Below are 27,010 nucleotides of genomic sequence, written 5' to 3'. Positions count from 1 at the left end.
GAAAGTACATTCAATATTTGCTAGGGGGTTACTGTTTTCTGTTAAATCTTAAAGGGGGTGCTGGACTAAAAAAGGTTGAGAACCCCTGGTTTACGTGTTATCTTTAAAAAAGTACTAACAACCTGGTTTTTATTTTTCATAATGAAGATTTCGAAAAATAGAACGTTATGGGAATTAATCGCGTTTAATTATTATCACGCCATTTTTTTTTTTTAGCTGGATTATTCTTTACTTGTCTAAAAAATCTTTTAAATTTTTATGGAGTAAGCTGAAAAGCTGTTTTATTGAAAACAGACTCAATGAACTTTTTAAACAGCTAAAACTGTTTTTATCAAAAATATATGTATTTTAAACTATTGAATTTCTTTAAATACTTCAAGTTAATCAACTGTGAAAATTTATTTTTATTATATCTGTCATATGAAAAGGTACGTTTCAAAAAACATTCATTTTTTGCAAAGAAAATTCACAAATTCCATTTTCACTATTCGATAAAAGTTCGTATTTTCAAATACTTTTTCCTTTAATAATAATAAATATTTTTAACGAAAACATAGTCAAAACAATGTCATAACTTAAAATTCATAAGAAGAAATTACATGTTTTACAGGAATAACATGTTTTATAGCTCTTTTGTGTGTCTGATTACCCTCGAAAGAACTCTTGCGTCTATAATACACCAAAAAAAATATTTTTTGATGGTAAAAACCAGGCTTCAATAGTATGCGGTTGAAGACAAAATCCATCGCGATGGATTTTGTCTTCAATTGCATACTTCAACCTTCTTAACCATGGGCCGGGTGAATAAAAATGAGCAATTGCTCTTACTCAGTAATTGGTCAGCTTTACGTGAATTAAAACTTCAGCAGTTTTCCTCATATTTTTATTCAAGTAAAGGTAAGCGATTTACTCAGTAATTGCTCAATTTTACGTGAATAAAAACTTAAGGAAAGTTGTTGAAGTTTCTATTCACGTAAAGCTGACCAATTACTGAGTAAAAGCAATTGCTCATTTTTATTCACCCGGCCTTATGCATCGTTAAGAAAGTTTAATCGAAATGGCGAATATTAGCGTTTTGTTGTATATTTTTGTACTTTCAACTTCAGATTATAGCACTTTCCATTCATTTTGAGACCTTTGTTTTTATACGATTCTTAATCAGCATAAAATTCTCTATCAAAATCAAACATAAAATTTGGGGGGGGGGGGAGAAAGACGAGTTGCGCCATGTAATATATATATATATATATATATATATTACAGAATCCGTAATTATAAAAGAAAAACATCAAATGGTGCTTTTACAAGTCAGCAGTTTTTGTGATGCAGCAGGGTCTATTTTGGAGGGAAAAAAAGTGTAAGTGCAGTTGCTAAAGAATTTATGATCAAGAAAATGATGTTAACAAGATAAATTTTAAAACTAAACTCTGGTGGTTGCCCATCCATGGGTTATTCGAAACCTAGATTAACTTTTTCCCAAGACCGAGAAAGCTCCTTGAAAAATCATTTATTGCAAATGGCATCTCTATTTTATGGATATACTTCTGACATTGTCTTGTTTACGAGTGCGCTGTTCAATACAAAATCAAAATAGAAGAATCTTGGACTGAAAAAAAAAAAAGGTAAAGAATGGATAATCTGTTTTTTAAAAAGAAATCCTAAATTATCTATTAGAAAACCAGAAGCAACTAGCCTTGGTTGAGCAACATTTTTATGATAAATTAGATGAAGTTATTGGATATATACAAATTCAGTGCTTAACAAATATGGAATGTTAATGAAACTGGTGGATCTACAGTGGTTAGGCCAGGTAAAATTGTGGCTGCAATGGGCAAGCGAGATTTTGGTGCTATGACATCTGGGGATAAAAGGACTAATGTCATAGTGGTAACTGCTGTATCTGCTTCAGGAAATACAGTGCCCAAATGTTTGTGTTTTCTCGCAAAAATTACAAGGATTATTTTGCTAACAATGGCCCACTGGACTGTATTGAAGTAGGTAAAGGAAGTGGCTGCTTTACAGATATGGAATTGAAAAAATTTAGCAACATTTCATTTAGCATTGAAGCGTTCAAATGAATATAAAATGTTGTTAATTTTGGACAACCATTCTTCTCATTTACATTTTGAAACACTAAACTTAGCAAAGAAGAAAAAAATCGTTATGTTGTCTTTCCTACCACACTGCAACTATAAGCTACAGCCACTAGTCATATCAGTATTACTTTTTTAAAAAATGTGTTATAAAGTTGTGTTTTAAGATTTTCCTTTTATCTTTTTCTTTTAGTTATCATAAATAATCAAATCTTAAATTTATCTTAAATACTCATATCTTAAATATATTGTTGAGATGTAAAGTTTATATTTGATTTTTAACAAAACTATACTTTAGTTTTATAACAGAGTTCATAGCTGTTACAGAAATGCATTTGTTTATTGCTCAACTTTCCCATTGGGGTAGGATGAGTAAAAATTTATCAATCGAAACTAAAAAATTTTTTTTCAATAGCAACTTTTAGCAGATAAAATTTTAGCAGATGAAATTTTAGCAAATAAAATTTTAACAGTGAAAAAATTATGTAAATACGACGCACCATTCAAGAGATGTTAGATTTAGTAAAAAATGCTCAACTAGCCCTGCCTACCATAATGCCAGATAAATGCTGTGATTGTGGCATAGATGACTCTCTACATGTAATATCCGTTTGTATATTTGAATTACTGCAGCACCATCGTGACGCATTTATAAACGTTAAATTAAACTCAAATTCTGCAAGTTTTTCTTTCACTAAATCTTCGGTTGTAATAGCATCACAGGAACCATCAATTTTAACGAGATCTAATCTATAAGTAACATTACTGTGAAGAGTTAAATTTATATACCTTTTAATGATGAATGGACTGACACATTCATCAACTGTTATGTTGAACTTTTCTTAAAAAAAGAAAATTCACCAGACAGCTTTTGTTTTTTTATCTCATTTTTATGTAGATTAATAAATAAATTTTCAGTTTTACCCTATTTTAGGTGTGAATATTTTCAAAATAGTCTTAATTTAAGCTGTAATGTAATTCGAGGTGGTGACAAAAGAAAAGTACTATAATTTTGTTTGGAATTAAAGAAAGTCCTAATGTTAAGTATTATATATTTCTTGAATAATAAAATGACTAATACACTAAAGACATTATTTTTCTGACAGAGATTTTTTAATTCTATACATAATACTATACATAATACAATTACTATACATAATCCTATACATAATACAATGTATAAAATTAAAAATTTCTTTCCATTATTCTACGTATAACTTTACTTAGTTTTTGACTTATTAGCTGATTTTTTTCTTTCAAATTTTCCAACCGATTTCGCTATCTTTCCTGTTTCTCAGACTCTTTTTCAGCTTTTTCTCTCTCTCTTTTTTTTTTTCTTTTTTTTTTTTTTTTAATTCTGTTGTTCTAATTATTCTTTAGATCTCTTTTTCTTCTCTAAACTAGCAATATATTCGTCAGATGTAATGACTGATGAAACTTTTTGTTCCTTGATTTAGTACTTTTTTACTTTGAAATTCTTCTGGACTAACAAATGTTGACTTGAAAACACTGCCATTCTTTCTTAAACTGGTTTTAAAACTGTCTTATTAATTTCAGTTGTAGATTCTGATTGTGTAAATTACTTACTGGAATTTTTTCAAATGACATTTCTAGAACCAAGTTCTTTTCTCGAGTTGTGGAATTATCATTCTCTATTTTGTTCATTTTCTTCTGCCAGTAGTAAAAGAAGGCTTCTTGTTAAACTGCACCTGTTCAATGCATAAGATTACTATGTACTCTAAAAAATTTTAATTGTCATGTGTCATATCAGTTTCTAAATCAGTTTTGGCCTTATCGATTGGACTTAACAGTTCTGCTATAACCGGAATTTCAGCGGATTCTTTGGGATTCCTTTGAATTTCATTTTCTTGTTCACCTAACAGGGTATTTGTTAGATCCAAATTTTCTATTAAAAAAGGACACAACCTGCAGCATTTAAATCTATTTGATATTAAAGTTGTATTTTCCTGTGTTTTAGCAATTGCAGTATGGAGCAGGGGCACAAATGTTCTTTTTGGTAAAATAGTTTCAAAGTTTTGCATCTTCCATTCTGTGACTATGTTAGTTCAAATTTCTTTTGCAACATGAAAATAAACTTGGCCCAATGGTTGTGCAAATGGGTGCAAGTAGGTGGCAAACAAATGGTGACAATACTTTTTTCTCTGCAAAGTTGTCCCAAGGTCAAATTTGATTTGTGGCCATCTAAAAAAAGACTTATTTGACTTATACTTTATCCAATGCTTCATCCACATCTTGTGAATATGGCTCTTAAGATCTTTTTAAGCGTACAACAAAAAATTAAATTATCTTTTAAGACTAGGACTTTCTTTTGTATACGATAAAAAAAGAGGAAAAAAGAAAGTCACATCAAATTTTTCGTAAAAGTATTAGTTTTTACGTGCAAATCGATTGTTTTAACATCTAAATTCGAAACTTATCACGTTCTTGTGCCATTATTAATCAAAATAGTTTTTTACAAAAAGATTTTTACAATAAAAAACCTAATTCTTCACCATGCAATTTTTGACGCAATGTTTAATATGGCACCAGCTTATATTGACTATTTACATCTCAGTCGAACAAATACTCTGAATGGCCGAATTCTCCACCAATCCAGTCAATTTTTTTACGGAAAAGTTTCTTCAAAAACATTTAGTTAAAATATCAAAAGCATTTTCTTAAAATATTTATTTTACGATATACAAAGTTTATCTTTTGTTACATTCGGACTTTCTCACAGCATTGGACTTCGGTCACACCACGGTATTTCCATATATTTTTTCGGAACTTTTGCAACAGATATTTCATCTACTTTCGTATTTTTGATAATTAGACCATGGATGGTTATGTGGGTAATCAGACCAGATGTGCTCGAACCTTTGCATTTAATTAAAGAATTGCAAAAGGTGCATTTTGCTTAACTAGCTGACTCGTATGATTTTGCGAAATACTTCCAGACAGCAGAGCTTTACATGTTGTTTTGTGGTACTTTTATTGGTTATAAATTAATGAACTTAAGTAAAATAAAATTCAAATGTTCCACGAATAAAATTACATTACTTACTAATGACATATTCATATAAAGTATATGAAACGTAATCGTTGACGAAAATCTATTTTTTTGCCTTTTTGATAACATAAAATACTAAAAAAAAATTTATTCTAAAGAAAAACACATGACGGCGGTACTTATCAACTACCTGTAACGTTTTCTGTTGGTATTTGAATGAGACTAATATTGTTGTGTGCATAACATTTACTTAAGAAGATACATTAAATATATGATCTATATAGTGCTAAACAATTCGTTGTCTCCCATGTTTCCACAAATCCTTAGTTCAGCGCTATGGCTGTTATATAGAACCACTCGAAGATTTCCTTCGCGAAGAAATAATCTCCAAGGGACTTGTAGTGTTTCAATAATTACAATACCTGTGAGTAACTAATTATTATAAAAATTGACAAACTTGCCGTTTGCAAATGGCAGAACAAAATAACTTCTATTTTTCGTCTTTCATTTACTAAATTCCAACACAAAAAGTAGCTTGTATTGCTTTACATAGTACAAAAAGTAGAGTTTAGTAATTGAATTGCTTGCAGATTAAAATGAAACATTTAACATGAAACATTTAAAATGAAAGATAACATTGATGTTTAAATTGAAACTTTACATAGGCGTTTAAAATGAAATATTATGTGGGCGTTTAAATTGAAAGATTACGTAGGCGTTTAAAATGAAATATTACAAAGGCGTTTAAGCTGAAACATTTAAGCAATTAAAATGAAAATTTTAGGCAATTAAAATGAAAGTTTTTATTTTAATTGCTTAAAATAATTAAAATCTCTGTTCTTATTCTCTTAAGATAATTAAAATCTCTGTTCAAATTTCGTTTTCGTTTTTGGAAAAATTTAGTTCAATACCGATTTTCGTTATTGGTATTCAAACCATAAACTCTTTATTTTTTTTTCTCTTTTTAATAAAATAATAAATTTGATAATTTGGCATGAGATAATGGCATATTCCATTTAAAATAACTTTAAGAATTACATTACTCAGAGATTTAGAAATTAATTCAAAATTTGAGCTGCGTGGGTGCAGCAGAACATGCTGAGATTAATCCAAGTTATAACGGAACCAATTGATGGGATAGCTAGAGTATTTTTGAGTTGTTTTTTTTTTTGACCGGCATGATCATGCTGGTCATAATATTGTTTAAGTGATGGAGAGAAACAATTTATTCTTGTAGCTGTAGTTCTTCTGATTCGCTGATCAGAACTTCGTCATATCTCTCTTGAGTTTCATTACTAACTTGAGAAGAAAAGAAAAATTTGCAAATAAAATTTGAAATGCCTTTTACATTTTTTTGTAGTAATGATGAGACTCATTAAAAAACAGTAGTCCTATTAAAGTTTTTCAGCTTATTGACAGCATGAATTTTCGACGAGCTTCAACAGAATTTCAATCAACGGAAACCTTGGTAGCATTGTCTCAAAAAAGTATCATTCAGTTAACTCAAATCTACCTAGAAGTAAAATAGCAACACGATAACTGTCTTGAGGTTTCAAATTATCTGCTAGCTTTCTCGGGGACAATCTTAAATCAGGTGCCCATTTAATACGACTACTTCAAGGTTTGGATTAGCACATTAATTACAGTTTAAGTACTTCATTACGACCCCAGACTGAAGTTGCATAGAAGTCTTTTTAACTATTTATTAAAAATTTATTAGGTATGTAAAATGATTTAATATGCATAACTAATATATCTTCCAACAGTTTTCCGTTCCAGCCAAGGGCACAAAACTAAGGAGGGTTGAACCTTATCTACAGTAACCCTAGAAATCTTCCTTCAATGGTTTTACTCCATATAGATCTAAATCTGGAAATATCACATTTGTCAGAGTTTCCACCAAAAGCTTATATTACAGCAGAAATAAACATTGCTGCTATTTTATCAGACAATTTTAGCCCTCTACTGCAGAGGTGGTTTTCTTGAGTTTAGGGGAGGTGCACAAATAAGTTTTGATAGTCTATCATTTGGAGGATCATAATTTAATCCCGATCTTAAACCGATATCTACTTCTGTAACATTAATATCTCCCTAAAAATTCTATCATTTGTTATTCCATCTCCATATCATCCTAATTATACCTATCTTTTTCTTCTGTTATTTCTTTTTCTTTATTACTAAGTGCAATTTCCCAAATCTATCATAGTTTGTGACTTCTATGGTTGCTTGTTTGTTACTTTTTCTTCCAAATTGAGTTTAATATTATCGTCTTTTTATTTTTTTGGGATGGGAGTGGAGGGTGGGGGGGGGGGGGGGGAGTTGAGTCCAGATTTCATGATTTTCTAAATAGCATCTGTTGAACCACATAAAAAAAGCAATCCAACTTAGCTAAGAGGCTACAACGTTTTTCGTAAAGAAAACTTTTCGTTTCTTGTTCTTCAACAACCTGTTCCACTGATTTCAGAGAAACATGAAATCACTAAACACTAAAATTTTAATACTAAAAAAGAGAATTAACTCCAGATCATTTCAAATGGATGGGTAAATTTGAAAGGCTCGAGATAATGAATTACCGCCTCCTGGATTTAAAAAGAGTAGAATAAATGGTATAGCAGTCGTCAAACTTAATAAAACATTCTTTAACTTCGAAAAATAAACAACTTACTTTTAATTTACATATTCATTGGTGCTACTTATTTTATATTAGAAAATTTACTTCTTGTACTGTTTTTATAATATTTTTTGTTCACAATAAATCATCCCCTTTAACTGTTAATTGAAACAACGACTCACAGTGACTCAGGATGATCAAAAAACGGTAAAAATTAAATAAATTTGACATAAATTGTAAATAAATAATGTTACATATCAAAATAATAATTTTGGGGTCAAAGAGTTCAAATTTGTTAATATTTTTTTTTTTTACGCGCAGCTTCGACGCGTTTAATGCGCGCTTTTAAGTTGACTGTACGCGTACAAAAAATTTTTTTTCAAGTTTAAGAATCTTCAAGACAAACACATTATCTTGATATATTACTCTCCTTGATATTTTTATAAAAATGGTTTTTAAAGGATGCTGAAACTTAGAGAATAAAAGCTGTATTTTATTACATTTAAATGTAATAAAAGTAACTCATTTGGCTATTCGAGTAAACTCGAATACCCAATGAGTTACTTTGATTTTTTGTCCTGTACTTAATTTTCTATATTGGTTATAAAAACTTTTAATGAAAACATATTCTGTTAAAACATTCTGTTAAAAATTAAAATTTACTAGAAGGAATCATAATTCTCATATGAATAACATGTTTTATAGCTCGTTTGTCTGTCTGATTACTGTCGAAAAAACTTTCGCATCTAAAATTTAAAAAAAAAAAAATTTAATGGAAGAAACCAGGCTGGCAATGGTTTGCGGTTGAAAACAAAACTCACCGTAAAGTTAGTCAACTTAAGATGGAGAATATTAGCAATTTGTAGTATATTTCAACTTCAGATTAGAGTACTTTCCGTTGATTTTGAGACCTATATTTTTTATACGGTTCTTAATCAGCGTAAAAATCTCTGTTAAAATCAATCATAAAATTGGGAGGGGGGGGGAGGGAGAGAAACTCGAGTTGCACCGAAATTTGAGCGTCTAATATAACAACATTGTATAGGACAATAAAAGTATATCATTTAACTGACGCAGGTCAACAAAATCTTACTTTTTTTCATCTTTTTTAAGCTTGAAGATAATTTGGGATCAATAATTTTTAAAATGCCATGAGTTTTTGCTATATCATGTTGATTATTTATTCTGTACCTATTTTCACGCAGCTTCTTTCACTAGAAAAAGAAAAAAGTAGCTGTAAGTTAGAGAGCAGTCCTGAAATAAGTAACGATGCAGACTTAGTAGATACCTCAATAACAATTTCTAAAGGTTTTAATTAGGCATATTTGAACTCCGAATGGTCGCTATCTGAGTAAAGCTAGTACTCGTGACTACATTCATCTTAAACAAGAATATAGTTACAAGGAGTACTAGTTTAACTCAGGTATGAGCACTCAGGTATGAGCAATGGATTATTTGTAAGGTTTGTAAAGTATTTAGCTTTTTACTCAGCCAACAAAAAGAAAAGCAAAGTATCCATATTTTCTGTAGTGATGGGATAGCCAAGCTAAAGACAATCATTGGAAGCAGAAATTTGGCTGGTCAGATAAAGACTGGTGAAAAGATTGTCATAAATCAACAACTGGTATAGCGGCAAAAAATCATTTTTGGTCTTGTTACACCAAATAAGGTTTAATAAGCAATTTACTTAACATAAAGGGTAATTCTTGCAAGGACATCAGCTCTGTTTTTCTGGTCTAGTTTATGACAAATTAAAAGCTTATGTATTTGATGGGCCAAAAGTCAATCATATATGGAAGTACAAAAGCAGAAAATTACAAAAGCCTGGTAGAACTGTTGATTGAATGTTTTTATTGTTTGGGCTGCAATAATAGCACTAAAGTTATTTTTTTCAAAAACTACATTAGCAAAATTATTACTAAGCTTAGTAACATGAGAGATGAGAAAGTCATCCAGATTATAAGACTATGACAAAATCCAATGGAACATACATGTGCTTGCGGATGACTGTTATGGTATTCAGAGAGTCCAGTTTTTGAGAAATACGGTCTAAACATAGCTATTGAATCTATTTCTACTATGCTATAAAGTTAATACTTGAAATATAAGGTAAAAAAAATGTCATTTTTTAAAAATTTAGCCTAAAGTTGGTTAGAAAAAATCTTAAACTAAAGAATACAAAAAATAAAAAAATGGTGCTGACCTGACATAGTTTTAACAATGAGGAGCAAATCAAAAAGCTCAAAATTTGAATAATAAAAAGCAGCATCAATTATGTTGCTCTATATATTTTTGCTAGATATTCTCTTGAAAAAATCGTCTGAATAAAAAGCCAATTTTTAAACACTTGTAGAAGATTTGAAAATGAACATTAATAAAGTATGCACATTAGAGTAATATATAGTTAGGTAAAAAAACTCTATTCTGATGACCTGGCTTCAAAAGTTTCATAAAAAAACTTTTGAATTACCAACTCGTTAATTGCGCATTTTTTTTCTAATCTTTTTACGTTATTAAGCTATATCAGCTAAAGCTGAAACAACAACAGCTGAAGTTCAAGCGACTATATCTGATGAGTTAACAACAACATCTACAGCTCCTACATCAACAACTGAAGCACAAAAAGAAACAACGGAGACGCAACCAAAAAAAACTGAAGAACAAACAACATATGAGGCTCAAACAACAACAACTGAAACTCCAGCAACAACAAATGAAGCTCCAACACAAACAACTGAATCGCTTAATACAACTGAACCTCCTACAACAACAACTGAGCCAACAATAACTGAGCCAACATCAACAACAACTGAGCCAACAGCAACAACTGAGCCAACAACAACAACAACTGAGCCAACAACAACAAGTGAGCCGACAACAAGTGAGCCAACAACAACAACAAATGAGCCAACAACAACAACTGAGCAAATAACAATAATAACTGAGCAAACCACAATAACAACTGAGCCAACAACAACAACAATAGAGGAAACAACAACAATTGAGCCAACAACAACAACAACTGAGTCAACAACAACAACAATAGAGGAAACCACAACAACTGAGCCAACAACAACGAGTGAGCCAACAACAAGTGAGCCAATAACAACAACAAATGAGCCAACAACAACAACTGAGCAAATAACAATAATAACTGAGCAAACCACAATAACAACTGAGCCAACAACAACAACAATAGAGGAAACAACAACAACTGAGCCAACAACAACAACAACTGAGTCAACAACAACAACAATAGAGGAAACCACAACAACTGAGCCAACAACAACAACAACTGAACCAACAATAACAACTGAGGCAACAACAACTGAGCCAACAATAACTAAGCCAACAACAACTGAGCTAATGTCAACAATTACTGAGCTAACAACGACAACAACTGAGGCAACAACAACAACAATAGAAGAAACAAAAACTGAGGCAACAACAACAACAATAGAGGAAACAACAACAACTGAACCAACCACAACAACAACTGAGCCAACAACAACAACAATAGAGGAAACAAAAAGTGAGCCAACAACAACAACAATAGAGGAAACAACAACAACTGAGCCAACAACAACAAAAATAGAGGAAACAACAACGAACACAGAAGCTCTAACATCAACAACTGAACCAGCATCAACAACAGCTGAGCCAACAACAACAACAACTGAGCAAACAACAACAGCAAATGAAACTCTAACATCAACAACTGAACCAACATCAACAACAGCTGAGCCAACAACAACAACAAATGAACCAACAACAACAACTGAGGCAACAACAACAACAATAGAGGAAACAACAACAACTGAGGCAACAACAACAACAACAGAGGAAACAACAACAACTGAATCAACCACAACAACAACTGAGCCAACAACAACAACAATAGAGGAAACAACAACAACTGAGCCAACAACAACAAACACAGAAGCTCTAAAATCAACAACTGAACCAACATCAACAACTGAACCAACATCAACAACAACTGAGCCAACAACAACAACAATAGAGGAAACATCAACAAATGAGCCAACAACAACAGCAACAGAAGCTCTAACATCAACAACTGAACCAACTTCAACAACAACTGAGCCAACAACAATAACAACTGAGCCAACAACAACAACAACTGAGCCAACAACAACAACAACTGAACCAACAATAACAACTGAGCCAACAACAACTGAGCCAACAACAACAACAACTGAACCAACAATAACAACTGAGCCAACAACAACTGAGCCAACAACAATAACAATAGAGGAAACAACAACAACTGAGCCAACAACAACTGAGCCAACAACAACAACAATAGAGGAAACAACAACAACTAAGGCAACAACAACAAAAAATGAGGAAACAACAACAACTGAGCCAACAACAAGAACAACTGAGCCAACAACAACAACAATAGAAGAAACAACAACAACTGAGCCAACAACAACAACAACTGAGCCAACAACAACAAACACAGAAGCTCTAACATCAACAACTGAACAAACATCAACAACAACTGAGCCAACAACAACAACAACTAAGTCAACAAAAACAACAATAGAAGAAAAAACAACAACTGAGCCAACAACAACAATAACTGAGCAAACAACAGCAGCAACTGAAGCTCTAACATCAACAACTGAACCAACATCAACAGCAACTGAGCCAACAACAACAACAACTGAACCAACAACAACAACTGAGTCAACAACAACTGAGCCAACAATAACTGAGCCAACAACAACTGAGCTAATGTCAACAATTACTAAGCTAACAACAACAACAACTGAGCCAACAACAATAACAATAGAGCCAACAACAAAAGAGCCAACAACAATAACTGAGCCAACAACAACAACTGAACCAACAACAACAACAATAGAGCCAACATCAACAACAACTCAGCCAACAATAACAACAACTGAACCAACAAGAACAACTGAGCCAACAACAACTGAGCCAACAACAACAGCAATTGATCCAACAACAACTGAGCCAACAACAACAACAACTGAGCCAACAACAACAACAACTGAGCCAACAACAACAACAATAGAGGAAACAACAACAACAATAGAGGAAACAACAACAACTGAGCCAACAACAACAAACACTGAAGCTCTAACATCAACAACTAAACCAACATCAACAACAACTGAGCCAACAACAACAACAACTGAGCCAACAACAACAACAACTGAACCTACAACAACAATTGAGGCAACAACAACTGAGCCAACATTAACTGAGCCAACAACAACTGAGCTAATAACAACAATTACTGCGCAAACAACAACAACAACTGAGCCAGCAACAACAACAAAAGAGCCAACAACAATAACTGAGTCAACAACAACAACTGAACCAACAACAACAACTGAACCAACAACAACAACAATAGAGCCAACATCAATAACAACTGAGCCAACAACAACAAAAATTGAGCCAACAACAACAACAACTGAACCAACATCAACAATAACTGAGTCAACAACAACAAAAATTGAGCCAACAAAAACAACTGAGTCAACAACAACAACTGAGCCAACAACATTATTAACTGAGCCAACAACAACAAACACTGAAGCTCTAACATCAACAACTAAACCAACATCAACAACAACTGAGCCAACAACAACAACAACTGAGCCAACAACAACAACAACTGAACCTACAACAACAATTGAGGCAACAACAACTGAGCCAACATTAACTGAGCCAACAACAACTGAGCTAATAACAACAATTACTGCGCAAACAACAACAACAACTGAGCCAACAACAACAACAAAAGAGCCAACAACAATAACTGAGTCAACAACAACAACTGAACCAACAACAACAACTGAACCAACAACAACAACAATAGAGCCAACATCAATAACAACTGAGCCAACAACAACAAAAATTGAGCCAACAACAACAACAACTGAACCAACATCAACAATAACTGAGTCAACAACAACAAAAATTGAGCCAACAACAACAACTGAGCCAACAATAACTGAGCCAACAACAACTGAGCCAACTACAACTGAGCCAACAACAACTGAGCCAATAACAACAACAACTGAGCTAACAACAACAATAGAGCAAGCAACAACAACTGAAACAACAACAGCAACAATAGAGCCAACAACAACAACTGAGCCAACAACAACAACAATAGAGCAAACATCAACAACTGAGCCAACAATAACAATAACTGAGTCAACAACAACAACAACTGAATCAACAACAACAACTGAGCCAACATCAACTGAGCTAACAGCAACAACTGAGTCAATAGCAATAGAAACTGAGCAAGAAACAACAACAACTGAAGCTCTAACATCAACAACTGAATCAACATCAACAACAACTGAGCCAACATCAACAACAACTAAACCAACAACAACAACAACTGAGCTAACAACAACAACAATAGAGGAAACAACAACAACTGAGCCATCAACAACAACAATTGAGCCAACAACAACAACAACTGAGCCAACAACAACTGAGCCAACAACAACAACTGAGCCAACAACAACAACTGAGCCAACAACAACTGACCAAACAACAACAACTGAAGCTCTAACATCAACAACTGAACCACTATCCACAACAACTGAGCAAACAACAACAACAACTGAGCCAACAACAACAGCAATTGAGCAAACATTAACAACTGAGCCAACAACAACAACTGAGCCAACAACAACAGCTGAACCAACATCAACAACAACTGAGCCAACAACAACTGACCAAACAACAACAACTGAAACTCTAACATCAACAACTGAACCACTCTCTTCAACAACTGAGCAAACAAGAACAACAACTGAGCCAACAACAACAGCAATTGAGCAAACATCAACAACTGAGTCAACAACAACTGAGCTTACAACAACAACATTAGAGGAAACAACAACAACTGAGCCAACAACAACAACAATTGAGCCAACAACAACAACAACTGAGCCAACAACAACAACAACTGAGCCAACAACAACTACTGAGCCAACAACAACTACTGAGCCAACAACAACAGCTGAACCAACATCAACAACAACTGAGCCAACAACAACTGACCAAACAACAACAACTGAAGCTCTAACATCAACAACTGAACCACTATCCACAACAACTGAGCAAACAACAACAACAACTGAGCCAACAACAACAGCAATTGAGCAAACATCAACAACTGAGCTAACAACAACTGAGCTAACAACAACAACTGAGCCAACAAAAACAACTGAGTCAACAACAACAACTGAGCCAACAACATTATTAACTGAGCAAGCAACAACAATAACTGAAGCTCTAACATCAACAACTGAACCAACAACAACAGCAATTGAGCAAACATCAACAACTGAGCCAACAACAACAACTGAGCCAACAACAACAGCTGAACCAACATCAACAACAACTGAGCCAACAACAACTGACCAAACAACAACAACTGAAACTCTAACATCAACAACTGAACCACTCTCTTCAACAACTGAGCAAACAAGAACAACAACTGAGCCAACAACAACAGCAATTGAGCAAACATCAACAACTGAGTCAACAACAACTGAGCTTACAACAACAACATTAGAGGAAACAACAACAACTGAGCCAACAACAACAACAATTGAGCCAACAACAACAACAACTGAGCCAACAACAACAACAACTGAGCCAACAACAACTACTGAGCCAACAACAACTACTGAGCCAACAACAACAGCTGAACCAACATCAACAACAACTGAGCCAACAACAACTGACCAAACAACAACAACTGAAGCTCTAACATCAACAACTGAACCACTATCCACAACAACTGAGCAAACAACAACAACAACTGAGCCAACAACAACAGCAATTGAGCAAACATCAACAACTGAGCTAACAACAACTGAGCTAACAACAACAACTGAGCCAACAAAAACAACTGAGTCAACAACAACAACTGAGCCAACAACATTATTAACTGAGCAAGCAACAACAATAACTGAAGCTCTAACATCAACAACTGAACCAACAACAACAGCAATTGAGCAAACATCAACAACTGAGCCAACAACAACAACTGAGCCAACAACAACAGCTGAACCAACATCAACAACAACTGAGCCAACAACAACTGACCAAACAACAACAACTGAAACTCTAACATCAACAACTGAACCACTCTCTTCAACAACTGAGCAAACAAGAACAACAACTGAGCCAACAACAACAGCAATTGAGCAAACATCAACAACTGAGTCAACAACAACTGAGCTTACAACAACAACATTAGAGGAAACAACAACAACTGAGCCAACAACAACAACAATTGAGCCAACAACAACAACAACTGAGCCAACAACAACAACAACTGAGCCAACAACAACTACTGAGCCAACAACAACTACTGAGCCAACAACAACAGCTGAACCAACATCAACAACAACTGAGCCAACAACAACTGACCAAACAACAACAACTGAAGCTCTAACATCAACAACTGAACCACTATCCACAACAACTGAGCAAACAACAACAACAACTGAGCCAACAACAACAGCAATTGAGCAAACATCAACAACTGAGCTAACAACAACTGAGCTAACAACAACAACTGAGCCAACAAAAACAACTGAGTCAACAACAACAACTGAGCCAACAACATTATTAACTGAGCAAGCAACAACAATAACTGAAGCTCTAACATCAACAACTGAACCAACATCAACAACAACTGAGCCAACAACAACAACAACAGCTGAGATAACAACAACAACAGCTGAGCCAACAGCATTAACTGAGCCATCAACAATAACAACTGTACCAACATTAACAACAACAATAGAGCCAACAATAACATCAACTGAGTCAACAACAATAACTGAGCCAACAACAACAACATTTGAGCCAACTAAAACAACAACAACTGAGGCTACAATTGCTACAACTGAAGCTGTAACCACTACAACTGAAGCTGCAACTATCACAACTGAACTTATAACTACAGCATTTGTACATCCAACAACAATGTCTCAAACTCCAACAACAACTAGCATTCTTCCAGGTTTTTTAGCTTGAAAACTTTTAGTAATTTTTTAATTTTGAGATTTTTAAATTGGTTTTGATTTTATTATCTAACCAGGGTCATGGCACTCCCTACCGTGAAGAAGCACCTACCGCGGTTTTTGAAAAAATCAGCAAGTTTTTTTGTTTTTTTTTTAATTTATTTTTTTAGTATTGTTTTATACAAAACTAACTTATTTCACTAATATATTTTTAAAAAGGTATATTTTTAAACATTTCAGATGTTTTTTTACCCGCAAATGATTTTTTATTTCTCTTAAGAAAATCTTTAACAGTAGAAAAAAATTTGTCTGGTTTTTTTTATGGCTTAAAATTTATATAATTTTTTCGATAAAAGTTTAAAATAGTTGTAAAAACATTGAATATTTAAAATCTTATCAAAAAAATATTAGTAATTTTTGTATAACATTGTTTAATCATTTAATATTAGTAATTTTTGTATAACATTGTTTAATCATTTAATATTAGTAATTTTTGTATAACATTGTTTAATCATTTAATATTAGTAATTTTTGTATAACATTGTTTAATCATTTAATATTAGTAATTTTTGTATAACATTGTTTAATCATTTAATATTAGTAATTTTTGTATAACATTGTTTAATCATTTAATATTAGTAATTTTTGTATAACATTGTTTAATCATTTACACGGAAGGTAATTACAAAAATTATAATAGTTAGCACTTCCGTTTATAAAAATATTTTTTCGGACGTGTTTTATTTTTTAAGTTTTCTGTCTAAAAAACTATTTAAGTTAAACTAAATTACCAATTAAAGGTTATTTAACCCTAGGGAGTATTTATTTGATATGTTTTTTATACTTTATTTATTATGTGAAATGAATTCGATTAGAAAGATGCAAGGTTCAAAATAGAATAAAATTTTTCGAAAAAAGCTATTGTTTTCAGAAGAACAACTGCATGCAGCACTTAGAGCTTTAAATAAAGGTGAAAAAATTTTTTGTCTCAGCCAAAAGTTTAATGTTCCTAAAAGTATCTTACGCGACAAATTGTCTGGTAAAAGCCTACCCAAACGGCAAAACTCTGGCATTAAATCATATCTTGGAGAAGAAATAGAGAATGAATGGTTGCTTGGTTAATGCAGTGCGCTAACATGGGATTTGCGATAACAAAAAAGTTATTAAGGCAGTACAAAAAATAGTTAAAGAGCGAGATATAAAACACCATTTAAAGATGACATCCCCAGTAAAAACTGGTTTTACAAATTTATGCGCGGTCATAAGGAATTATCGTAAAAACGAGCAGAGCATTATAGTGGAGCTAGAGGTCTTATAACTGAACCATCGATAAGAAAATGGTTTAATGAGGTGAATGAATTGTTAGGCGATGATGCGCAATACCTTAATGATCCATCTCGTGTTTTTAACTTAGACGAAACTGGTTTTGAGTTAGTACCAAAAACTGGAAAAGTAATTGGCATTAGAGGAAAAAATGTTTTTGAAGAATGCAACAACAGCAATTAGGAAAACCTTACAACTCTATTTTGTGTAAATGCAAATAGTGAATTTGCACCATCATTAACATTGTACAAGTATGCTCGAATGCCAAATACTATTGCTGCTGCAGCACAACCAGGCTGGGGTCTCAATAAAAGTAACAGCGGCTGGATGACTGCCGAATGCTTTTATGAGTACTTTACAAATGTGTTAGAACCATATTTGAAATCTATTAATACACAATTACCAATATATATTTTCATGGATGGAAATCGCTCGCATCTGTCTAAAGAGCTCAGCATGTATTGCTCTTCGGAAAGAATTCATTTGATTTCGTTGTTTCTTAATGCTACACATATCTTACAACCATTAGATGTGTCAGCTTTCGGACCAATCAAAAAAAATGGCGGAACATTTGTCGGCAATTTAAATTGGATAACAATTTAAATGAAATTAGCAGAAAAAATGTACCAATGTTGTTGAATAATTTTGTTATGGATCCAAATATGAAAAAAGTATAATTAACGGATTTAGGTCGACAGGAATATTCCCACTTAATGCGAACAATGTTGATTAAAAAAAGTAATTCAGCGTGTTAAACTGAATTCTACAATTGATAATAGTGAAACGAATCTTTCACGCCATAATAATATGGGAAACATTTTTGAAAACAGCGTTGCACCTGAAGTATTGCTCCAGTTTGAAAAAACTGGAAATAAAGAATGGGGAGGAAAAACTGACATCAGAGAATTAATTAATTTTTGGAAAAAGCTTAGATTTAACGATAGCTCCAAACAAACCATAAAGTTAATAAAAGCCAACAATAATGTATCGAATAATGAAATTGATAAAGAGTTGTATTTAGATATTAGCAGTACGCATCTAGAATGTTAGCATCTAGAAATCGTATCTAGTAATGTTAGCGAATTCGGAAAAAACGCATTTATTGATGAATCCAGTGAAAGTAAATCAGCAACAGATCCAACAGATTTAAATCAACAAATAATAAAAGATGTAAATCCATTACACGACTTTCTTTTATGGCCAAAGCAACCAAGCACGAAAAAAAGGGTTAAACAAGTTGTAGGATTACCGAGCGTTGTATCCAAATGGTTAGGGATTCAAATAACTAAAGAAAATGCAAAGGAAGAAGAAGATATCAAAAATATTGAACGTAAAAATAAAGCTGCTGAAAAAAAAGAATTGAAAGAAAAAGAAAAACAAAAAAATCTAAAAGAAAACAAGCGGTAACAAAAGAAAATAAAAATAAAAGACAAAAAAAAAAATTTAATTTACATTCAGAAAAAAAGCTTTGGTGGATAATTTTATAACCAATGTTTTCTTTGTTTTGTAATCATATTAAATTTATGTATTCGTTTCTTGATTAAAATATATAAAACTAAAATTAAAATATACGATTTTTTTCATACACGGTAGGTGGAGTATCGATTACGGTAGGTGGTGCTTTATCAAGGTAGGTGAAGAAACGTACTAGCTCTTACAAAAAATTAAAAAAATAACTAAAATTCAAATTATATAATTTAGTTAATAATTGAGTAAAAAATATTAATTTGAAAACCCTAAATAAAAATCTGTTTCTGTTTTTGGAGTTAAGAAGTTTTGAAGTTAAAAGTTTTCTTAAAGTCGCGGTAGGGGGGGGGGGGGTTGCCATGACCCTTTTTTTTTTCCAAATGTTTCATCATTTAGAAAAGTTAACTCTTTTCTCTGTGTTCCTGCTCTCTGTTTTTCGCTCTTTAAAATTATGGTTGGCTTTTTAATGGGATATTTTTGGTTGCCTCAAAAAGCTAAGTTGCATGTATTGAACAAAAAAAAGAATTACATTAATCCCCTAAACTTGTTATATGCAGGCTTACGCTTGAATTTAATTCATTTTTTAAAACACAAAAGTGATTGTACAAAAGTACAATTATTTGTACAATTGTAGCTTTATTGACAATTTGACGTGAAAGATCCAATCAAATTGTTTAACTTTAAAAAAATAAAAGAATTTTAAACAGGACACTTTTCAAGTAGCTAATAAGCTACTCAAAGCTTACTAAATGATTTGTTTTTCTAATTAACTACAAATTTATTATCAGAATCTCAATCAACTACACCTTCATCAACATCTGCATCAACAGCTACATCAACAGTAGCACCAATAACATCAACAACAACTGTAATACCATCTGAAACAACATCTTCCTCAACAGCTGCATCTACAACCGTAGCAGCACCTGCAACAACAACTCTAACACCATCTGAAACAACATCTGCTTCAACAGCTGCATCTACAACCGTAGCAGCACCTGCAACAACAACTGTAACACTATCTGAAACAACATCTGCTTCAACAGCTGCATCTACAACTGTAGCAACACCAGCAACAACAACTGTGACACCATCTGAAACAACATCTGCTTCAACAGCTGCATCTACAACTGTAGTAACACCTGCAACAACAACTCTAACACTATCTGAAACAACATCTGCTTCAACAGTTGCATCTACAACTGTAGTAACACCAGCAACAACAACTGTGACACCATCTGAAACAACATCTGCTTCAACAGCTGCATCTACAACCGTAGCAGCACCTGCAACAACAACTGTGACACCATCTGAAACAACATCTGCTTCAACAGCTGCATCTACAACCGTAGCAGCACCTGCAACAACAACTCTAACACCATCTGAAACAACATCTGCTTCAACAGCTGCATCTACAACCGTAGCAGCACCTGCAACAACAACTCTAACACCATCTGAAACAACATCTGCTTCAACAGTTGCATCTACAACCGTAGCAGCACCTGCAACAACAACTGTGACACCATCTGAAACAACATCTGCTTCAACAGCTTCATCTACAACCGTAGCAGCACCTGCAACAACAACTCTAACACCATCTGAAACAACATCTGCTTCAACAGCTGCATCTACAACCGTAGCAGCACCTGCAACAACAACTCTAACACTATCTGAAACAACATCTGCTTCAACAGCTGCATCTACAACTGTAGCAACACCAGCAACAACAACTGTGACACCATCTGAAACAACATTTGCTTCAACAGCTGCATTTACAACAGTAGCAGCACCTGCAACAACAACTGTAACACCATCTGAAACAACATCTGCTTCAACAGCTGCATCTACAACCGTAGCAGCACCTGCAACAACAACTCTAACACTATCTGAAACAACATCTGCTTCAACAGCTGCATCTACAACTGTACTAACACCTGCAACAACAACTGTAACACTATCTGAAACAACATCTGCTTCAACAGTTGCATCTACAACTGTAGCAGCACCTGCAACAACAACTGTAACACTATCTGAAACAACATCTGCTTCAACAGCTGCATCTACAACTGTAGTAACACCAGCAACAACAACTGTGACACCATCTGAAACAACATCTGCTTCAACAGTTGCATCTACAACTGTAGGAAAACCAGCAACAACAACTGTGACACCATCTGAAACAACATCTGCTTCAACAGCTGCATCTACAACCGTAGCAGCACCTGCAACAACAACTGTGACACCATCTGAAACAACATCTGCTTCAACAGCTGCATCTACAACCGTAGCAGCACCTGCAACAACAACTGTGACACCATCTGAAACAACATCTGCTTCAACAGCTTCATCTACAACCGTAGCAGCACCTGCAACAACAACTCTAACACCATCTGAAACAACATCTGCTTCAACAGCTGCATCTACAACCGTAGCAGCACCTGCAACAACAACTGTAACACCATCTGAAACAACATTTGCTTCAACAGCTGCATTTACAACAGTAGCAGCACCTGCAACAACAACTGTGACACCATCTGAAACAACATCTGCTTCAACAGCTGCATCTACAACCGTAGCAGCACCTGCAACAACAACTGTGACACCATCTGAAACAACATCTGCTTCAACAGCTGCATCTACAACCGTAGCAGCACCTGCAACAACAACTGTGACACCATCTGAAACAACATCTGCTTCAACAGCTGCATCTACAACTGTAGTAACACCTGCAACAACAACTGTAACATTGTCAGCAATAACATCTGCATCAACAGCTTCATCAACAGCTGCATCTACAACTGTAGCAGCATCTGCAACAACAACTGTAACAACACCTGCCACAACATCTGCAACAAAGGCAGGACAAACTGCAGCATCAACAACTGTAACAATGTCTGCAACAACATTATCTGCAATAACATCTGCAACAACATCTTCAGTAACATCTTCTACAATATCACTTACAACAACTTCACCAACTACAACATCATCACCAGGTTTTTTTAATCAATTTAATTCTATTCTGGTGTTTGAACTTTATGTTTTTATATGAGCAGTTAAGTTCCTTTTTTCAGATTACTTCTTCGCTTGATTTTTGTTAATCAAACATCTAATTAATAGGTTTAATTCTAAATTGATTTGTTTATAAAATAGAAACTGTTTTCGGAATTATTTTAAAAAGAATTTTATTACAGCTTGCTTTATTAAAAACTTGATTTAAACTATTTTTGTAATCTGTTTTTTTAGATTTATGCTCATTGCAAGTAAATGGAACTGTGTGCTCCAATTCATCAATATGCAAGAATGCTAATGGTTCTTTTGTCTGTGAATGTTTACCTGGTTTTTCTCAGAGTGGCAATCTTAGCAAAAACACTGTCTGTAATGGTGCGTTCTGTTTTCTCAATAATTTTTTTTTCTGTTTTACAAATATAAACCTTTAGTATTTCTCAAATAACTTGATGATTTGCAAAGTAGTTTAAGTAATACAGCATCAAATAAGCATGTTTTCATCAATTTACGTAGTTTGTAAGATGTAACTTGTCATATTCTAAATCATTTTGCTTCATTTTTAAAAGGGTAGTGTTAATGAAAGAATGTTATTCCCTAAAAAATCTTTTATAACATACAAATGCAATTTTCATTCTTTTGGTAAACTTGCATTAAGATATTGATGAATGCCAAATTAAAAGTGAGGGAACAAACTGCACAAGTTCATCTGTTTGTAAAAACACTAAAGGAGGTTTTGTTTGTGAATGCTTACCTGGTTATTCTCAAGTTGGCACATTAAGTAACCAAACTGTCTGCATCGGTAAATATTTCTTATGTTACTTTTCCTATTGAATACAATACATACATACATACATACATACATACATACATACATACATACATACATACATACATACATACATACATACATACATACATACATACATACATACATACATACATACATACATACATACATACATACATACATACATACATACATACATACATACATACATACATACATACATACATACATACATACATACATACATACATACATACATACATACATACATACATACATACATACATACATACATACATACATACATACATACATACATACATACATACATACATACATACATACATACATACATACATACATACATACATACATACATACATACATACATACATACATACATACATACATACATACATACATACATACATACATACATACATACATACATACATACATACATACATACATACATACATACATACATACATACATACATACATACATACATACATACATACATACATACATACATACATACATACATACATACAAACGTCCATACGTACATACGTACATACGTACATACATACATACATACGTACATACATACAATTTGCTCAAAAGATTTCTCTATCACGAGGGTTTGATCAAATTTTTGACCCGTAAGTTATTGATCAGATGACTGATTAATCACAATTTATAAGGAGTTTGTAAAAGAAAATTTTTGTAACTCATTTATTTTTCTTATGCTTAATTATTAAAACAAATTCAGATATTGACGAATGCCAAATCAAAAGCGAGGGTACAAACTGCACAAGTCTATCTGTTTGCCAGAATACAGTTGGTGCTTTTGTTTGCAGATGCTTGCCAGGTGTATCTCAAATAGGTTTAATAGGCAAAGAAACAGTCTGTAAAAGTATGTTTGAAAGTTTATCTTGTTTCACTCTCTACCATTTTTTTTCGATCTTAAAGTTTTATTCTATTAAGAATTAGTCGCTCTTTATTATATACTTTAAAAGGATTGAAGTCCTTTTTTTAAGAAGGAGGTTGTTGCTCCATAAACTTAAAAATGACGAATACTGTAGAAAGATTTATGGTGTCCTTAATCTCCGTGCGTTCATTCAAAAAAATAATTTTAAAAGTACAAAGAGCGTAAAATAATATTCTTCTAAAGTAGATTTTCGACGATACAAAAGGTTAAAAACAGAACGACTGGTGTTTCTGGCTTTAAAGGAAATTTAAAGCCTTCATTTGCGAAGCGAGTTTTGAATTTTACTGCTTTGCTTGACTTCGTTAAATGTAGGAAAGAAGAGTTTTGCAAAGTTCTCTTTGATAATATAAAACAATCGGACTTCTCATTTTTTACTGCCTCACACATTTACTTTTTATATTTTTTATGGATTCATTGTTATTTTACGGTTATTGTCGATAACCAATAATTTTGATAATAACACCTGAGTAGGAGATATTTTCAATGTGATATCTAAGAAATTTGATGAATTAAAAAGTAACTGAAAAATGACCTAAAAATCATATTTAATGTTGATAAGGAAACTAGGAACTAAAATCGAAAGTCATTTAAAAGTGTTTACTTTAAAGGAAACTTACTCCCGCGATTGTCAAGAGACTCAAAACTACTATTTTATGATACAAAAAAACGTCATGCAAAATTGACAGGGTGGCGAGTAATGTAAAAAGCATCATTTTGGTTCAAGTGCTCGCCATTACTTCCTTTCACCACCAGTTTAAGTTTTCGAAAAATATTAATTGTACTTTAATTTACAATACATTCCCATCTACATGATACAAAAAAGAAGGTTGAATAAAATTTTTTCTTTTGCTCTATGCGTAATTTAGAAAAAATGCTTCTAAAAAAACTTGGGCAAAAAATGGCAGGGGAGTTATCGGATGTTTTTTTTCCAATTTGTTTTTAATGTTAATTTTTGATGTTAATATCTTTCTCGAAGTAATGTTTGAAGCGTTTTTTGAAGATTTAATGAAAATTGCTTTTACGGAGTAACATTTTCATCATCTTATTGCGAATATTTTTCGTTTCTTCTTAAGGAGATTTTTTTCTTTTCCTAGATTTACTGAGTGAAAAGAAGCGTATAGTTCTGAAGCAACTCTATACTTTGATGTCCTTTTTGAGTAGAAACCACTGTCGTTCACTTCGCAAGAAGTGTGCTTGACCCTTAAGCAATCCGATTGTAGAAGGGTGAATTTAATTTTTTTTACAAGCGAAAAGTTTAAAATATTTTTATTAAATATATATCATGTAAAAAAATTATATCTTATTTTTTATAATAGTTAAAGAAATCAAAATTGGAAAACATTCGAAAGAAGATCTCAGAAGTCGTTCTTATATTTTTAAAGTTAAGGAATTTTTTCCCTTTACAAAAAAAAAGCCTTTTGAAAGTGATTCCGAAAAATTAGCGAAAGAAGTATTGGACTGAATTTATAAATCAAATGATTATATGTGTAAATAAATATTTTGCAAATAAATTATACTGTCCTATAAATGGTACACTTTTTGAGTAGTAGTAGGGGTAGGCCGCATAAGGTGTAACTGGGAAATTTCGAGGTTTACTCAACGTCTCAATTGATCTCCAATTATTTCTAATTGTAGTATAAGCGCATTTCCATATAATGAATTCATGATTATTTAGTCTAACCAGGGAGAAACATTCGCAATTAATTTTCTTTGTGTATATTCAAAAATCCGTTAAATTTCTCGAATCACATGAGTTTCCTAATTTTGCAGAGTTGAGACAACATTGTTATTAGAATTAAAAACCTTTCCTACATTTTTCAGATGTTTAAAAATTTTTTTACAACTAAAGAGTACAATTTTGTTTATACAATGATCGTAATCGTTTTTTCGAATTTTGGCTAACTCTAGAGCATCAGTGTGAACGGCAGGTGCATACAGACTTTTATAATTTACCCCTTCTTAGTTCCCAGATTTACAATTTTTTCGCGGTATTTCAACTTAAAAAAAATTTTTTCGCATTTTTGTTATTATTTTTCAGTATTATATGTTCTTGCAATAATTATTAAGTCTAAAATTTGACTAGCGATCCGATTTACACCTTATATTTTCCTTCATTCTCTTTTAAGAATCCATTTGAAGCCTCCTGAATTTCGCCACCTAGTTTGAACTCTGGAAGGGTTTAGCACCCAAAAAATCTGTGACATCATCGTAATTATTTCTTTAATAGATACGCTTTTCAAAAAAGTTATTTATTCAAGAAATGTTTATTATTAAAAAAACAATCACAAAATTAACAAAATCACAAAAAGTATATTATACACAATGTGAAAATATAAGCGGAATTTGCAAGAATGAAAAAAAAGAACGTTGGGAACAAGTTGAAATAATACGGAATTTTATTCAAAGTCAATTTTAGTCGTATTCAGTAGACGTTATCAACGAATCTGCTATCAAGGTAGCTTGAGTATGGGCCAAAAAAAGCTAAAGAAGAGAAATAAATAAAAAATTCAAGTAATTGTAATAAACTACAAATTTTGTTAAATTCTAGTTTTTTCGTAGTATTTTATGTAAAGTAGGTGACGATGGGGTCAAATATAGAAAGTATAATAGAATAATGTGAAAAACACAAAACACTTTCATTTTTACAATTTACG

General features: G+C 32.7%; 2 protein-coding genes across 6 annotated transcripts in view; one reads left to right on the top strand and one right to left on the bottom strand.

Moving 5' to 3' along the window:
* Window positions 1-25,807, top strand: part of LOC149885191 (uncharacterized) — a 36,281-nt gene extending 10,474 nt beyond the window's left edge. Inside the window, exons 4-10 of one of the 3 annotated variants that reach the window (XM_090095173.1) lie at window positions 10,233-16,775; window positions 20,355-22,562; window positions 22,813-22,950; window positions 23,231-23,374; window positions 24,138-24,281; window positions 25,451-25,580; window positions 25,673-25,807. In XM_090095173.1, coding sequence (XP_089951299.1) covers window positions 10,233-16,775; window positions 20,355-22,562; window positions 22,813-22,950; window positions 23,231-23,374; window positions 24,138-24,281; window positions 25,451-25,554 — 9,281 coding nt within the window. In that variant the 3' untranslated portion in view covers window positions 25,555-25,580; window positions 25,673-25,807. Of the gene's footprint in view, window positions 1-10,232; window positions 16,776-20,354; window positions 22,563-22,812; window positions 22,951-23,230; window positions 23,375-24,137; window positions 24,282-25,450; window positions 25,650-25,672 lie in introns of those variants that run through there. The other 2 variants (XM_090095174.1, XM_090095172.1) reach the window with 2 other exon arrangements.
* Window positions 25,808-26,604: 797 nt separating this feature from the next.
* The window catches only part of LOC149885185 (uncharacterized), a 47,869-nt gene continuing 47,463 nt past the window's right edge, over window positions 26,605-27,010 (bottom strand). For all 3 annotated transcript variants that reach the window (XM_090095177.1, XM_090095178.1, XM_090095176.1), the window contains exon 24: window positions 26,605-26,837. In XM_090095177.1, coding sequence (XP_089951303.1) covers window positions 26,779-26,837 — 59 coding nt within the window. In that variant the 3' untranslated portion in view covers window positions 26,605-26,778. The remainder of the gene's footprint in view (window positions 26,838-27,010) is intronic.

The sequence above is a fragment of the Hydra viridissima genome, unplaced genomic scaffold (assembly GCF_058129835.1).
Source record: "Hydra viridissima isolate aposymbiotic clone 2 unplaced genomic scaffold, HvirCarnegie_v1 scaffold_8, whole genome shotgun sequence".
Taxonomy (NCBI): Eukaryota; Metazoa; Cnidaria; class Hydrozoa; order Anthoathecata; family Hydridae; genus Hydra; species Hydra viridissima.
Note: the sequence above shows the minus strand (reverse complement) of the source record. Positions and strands in the feature narration are given on the sequence as shown.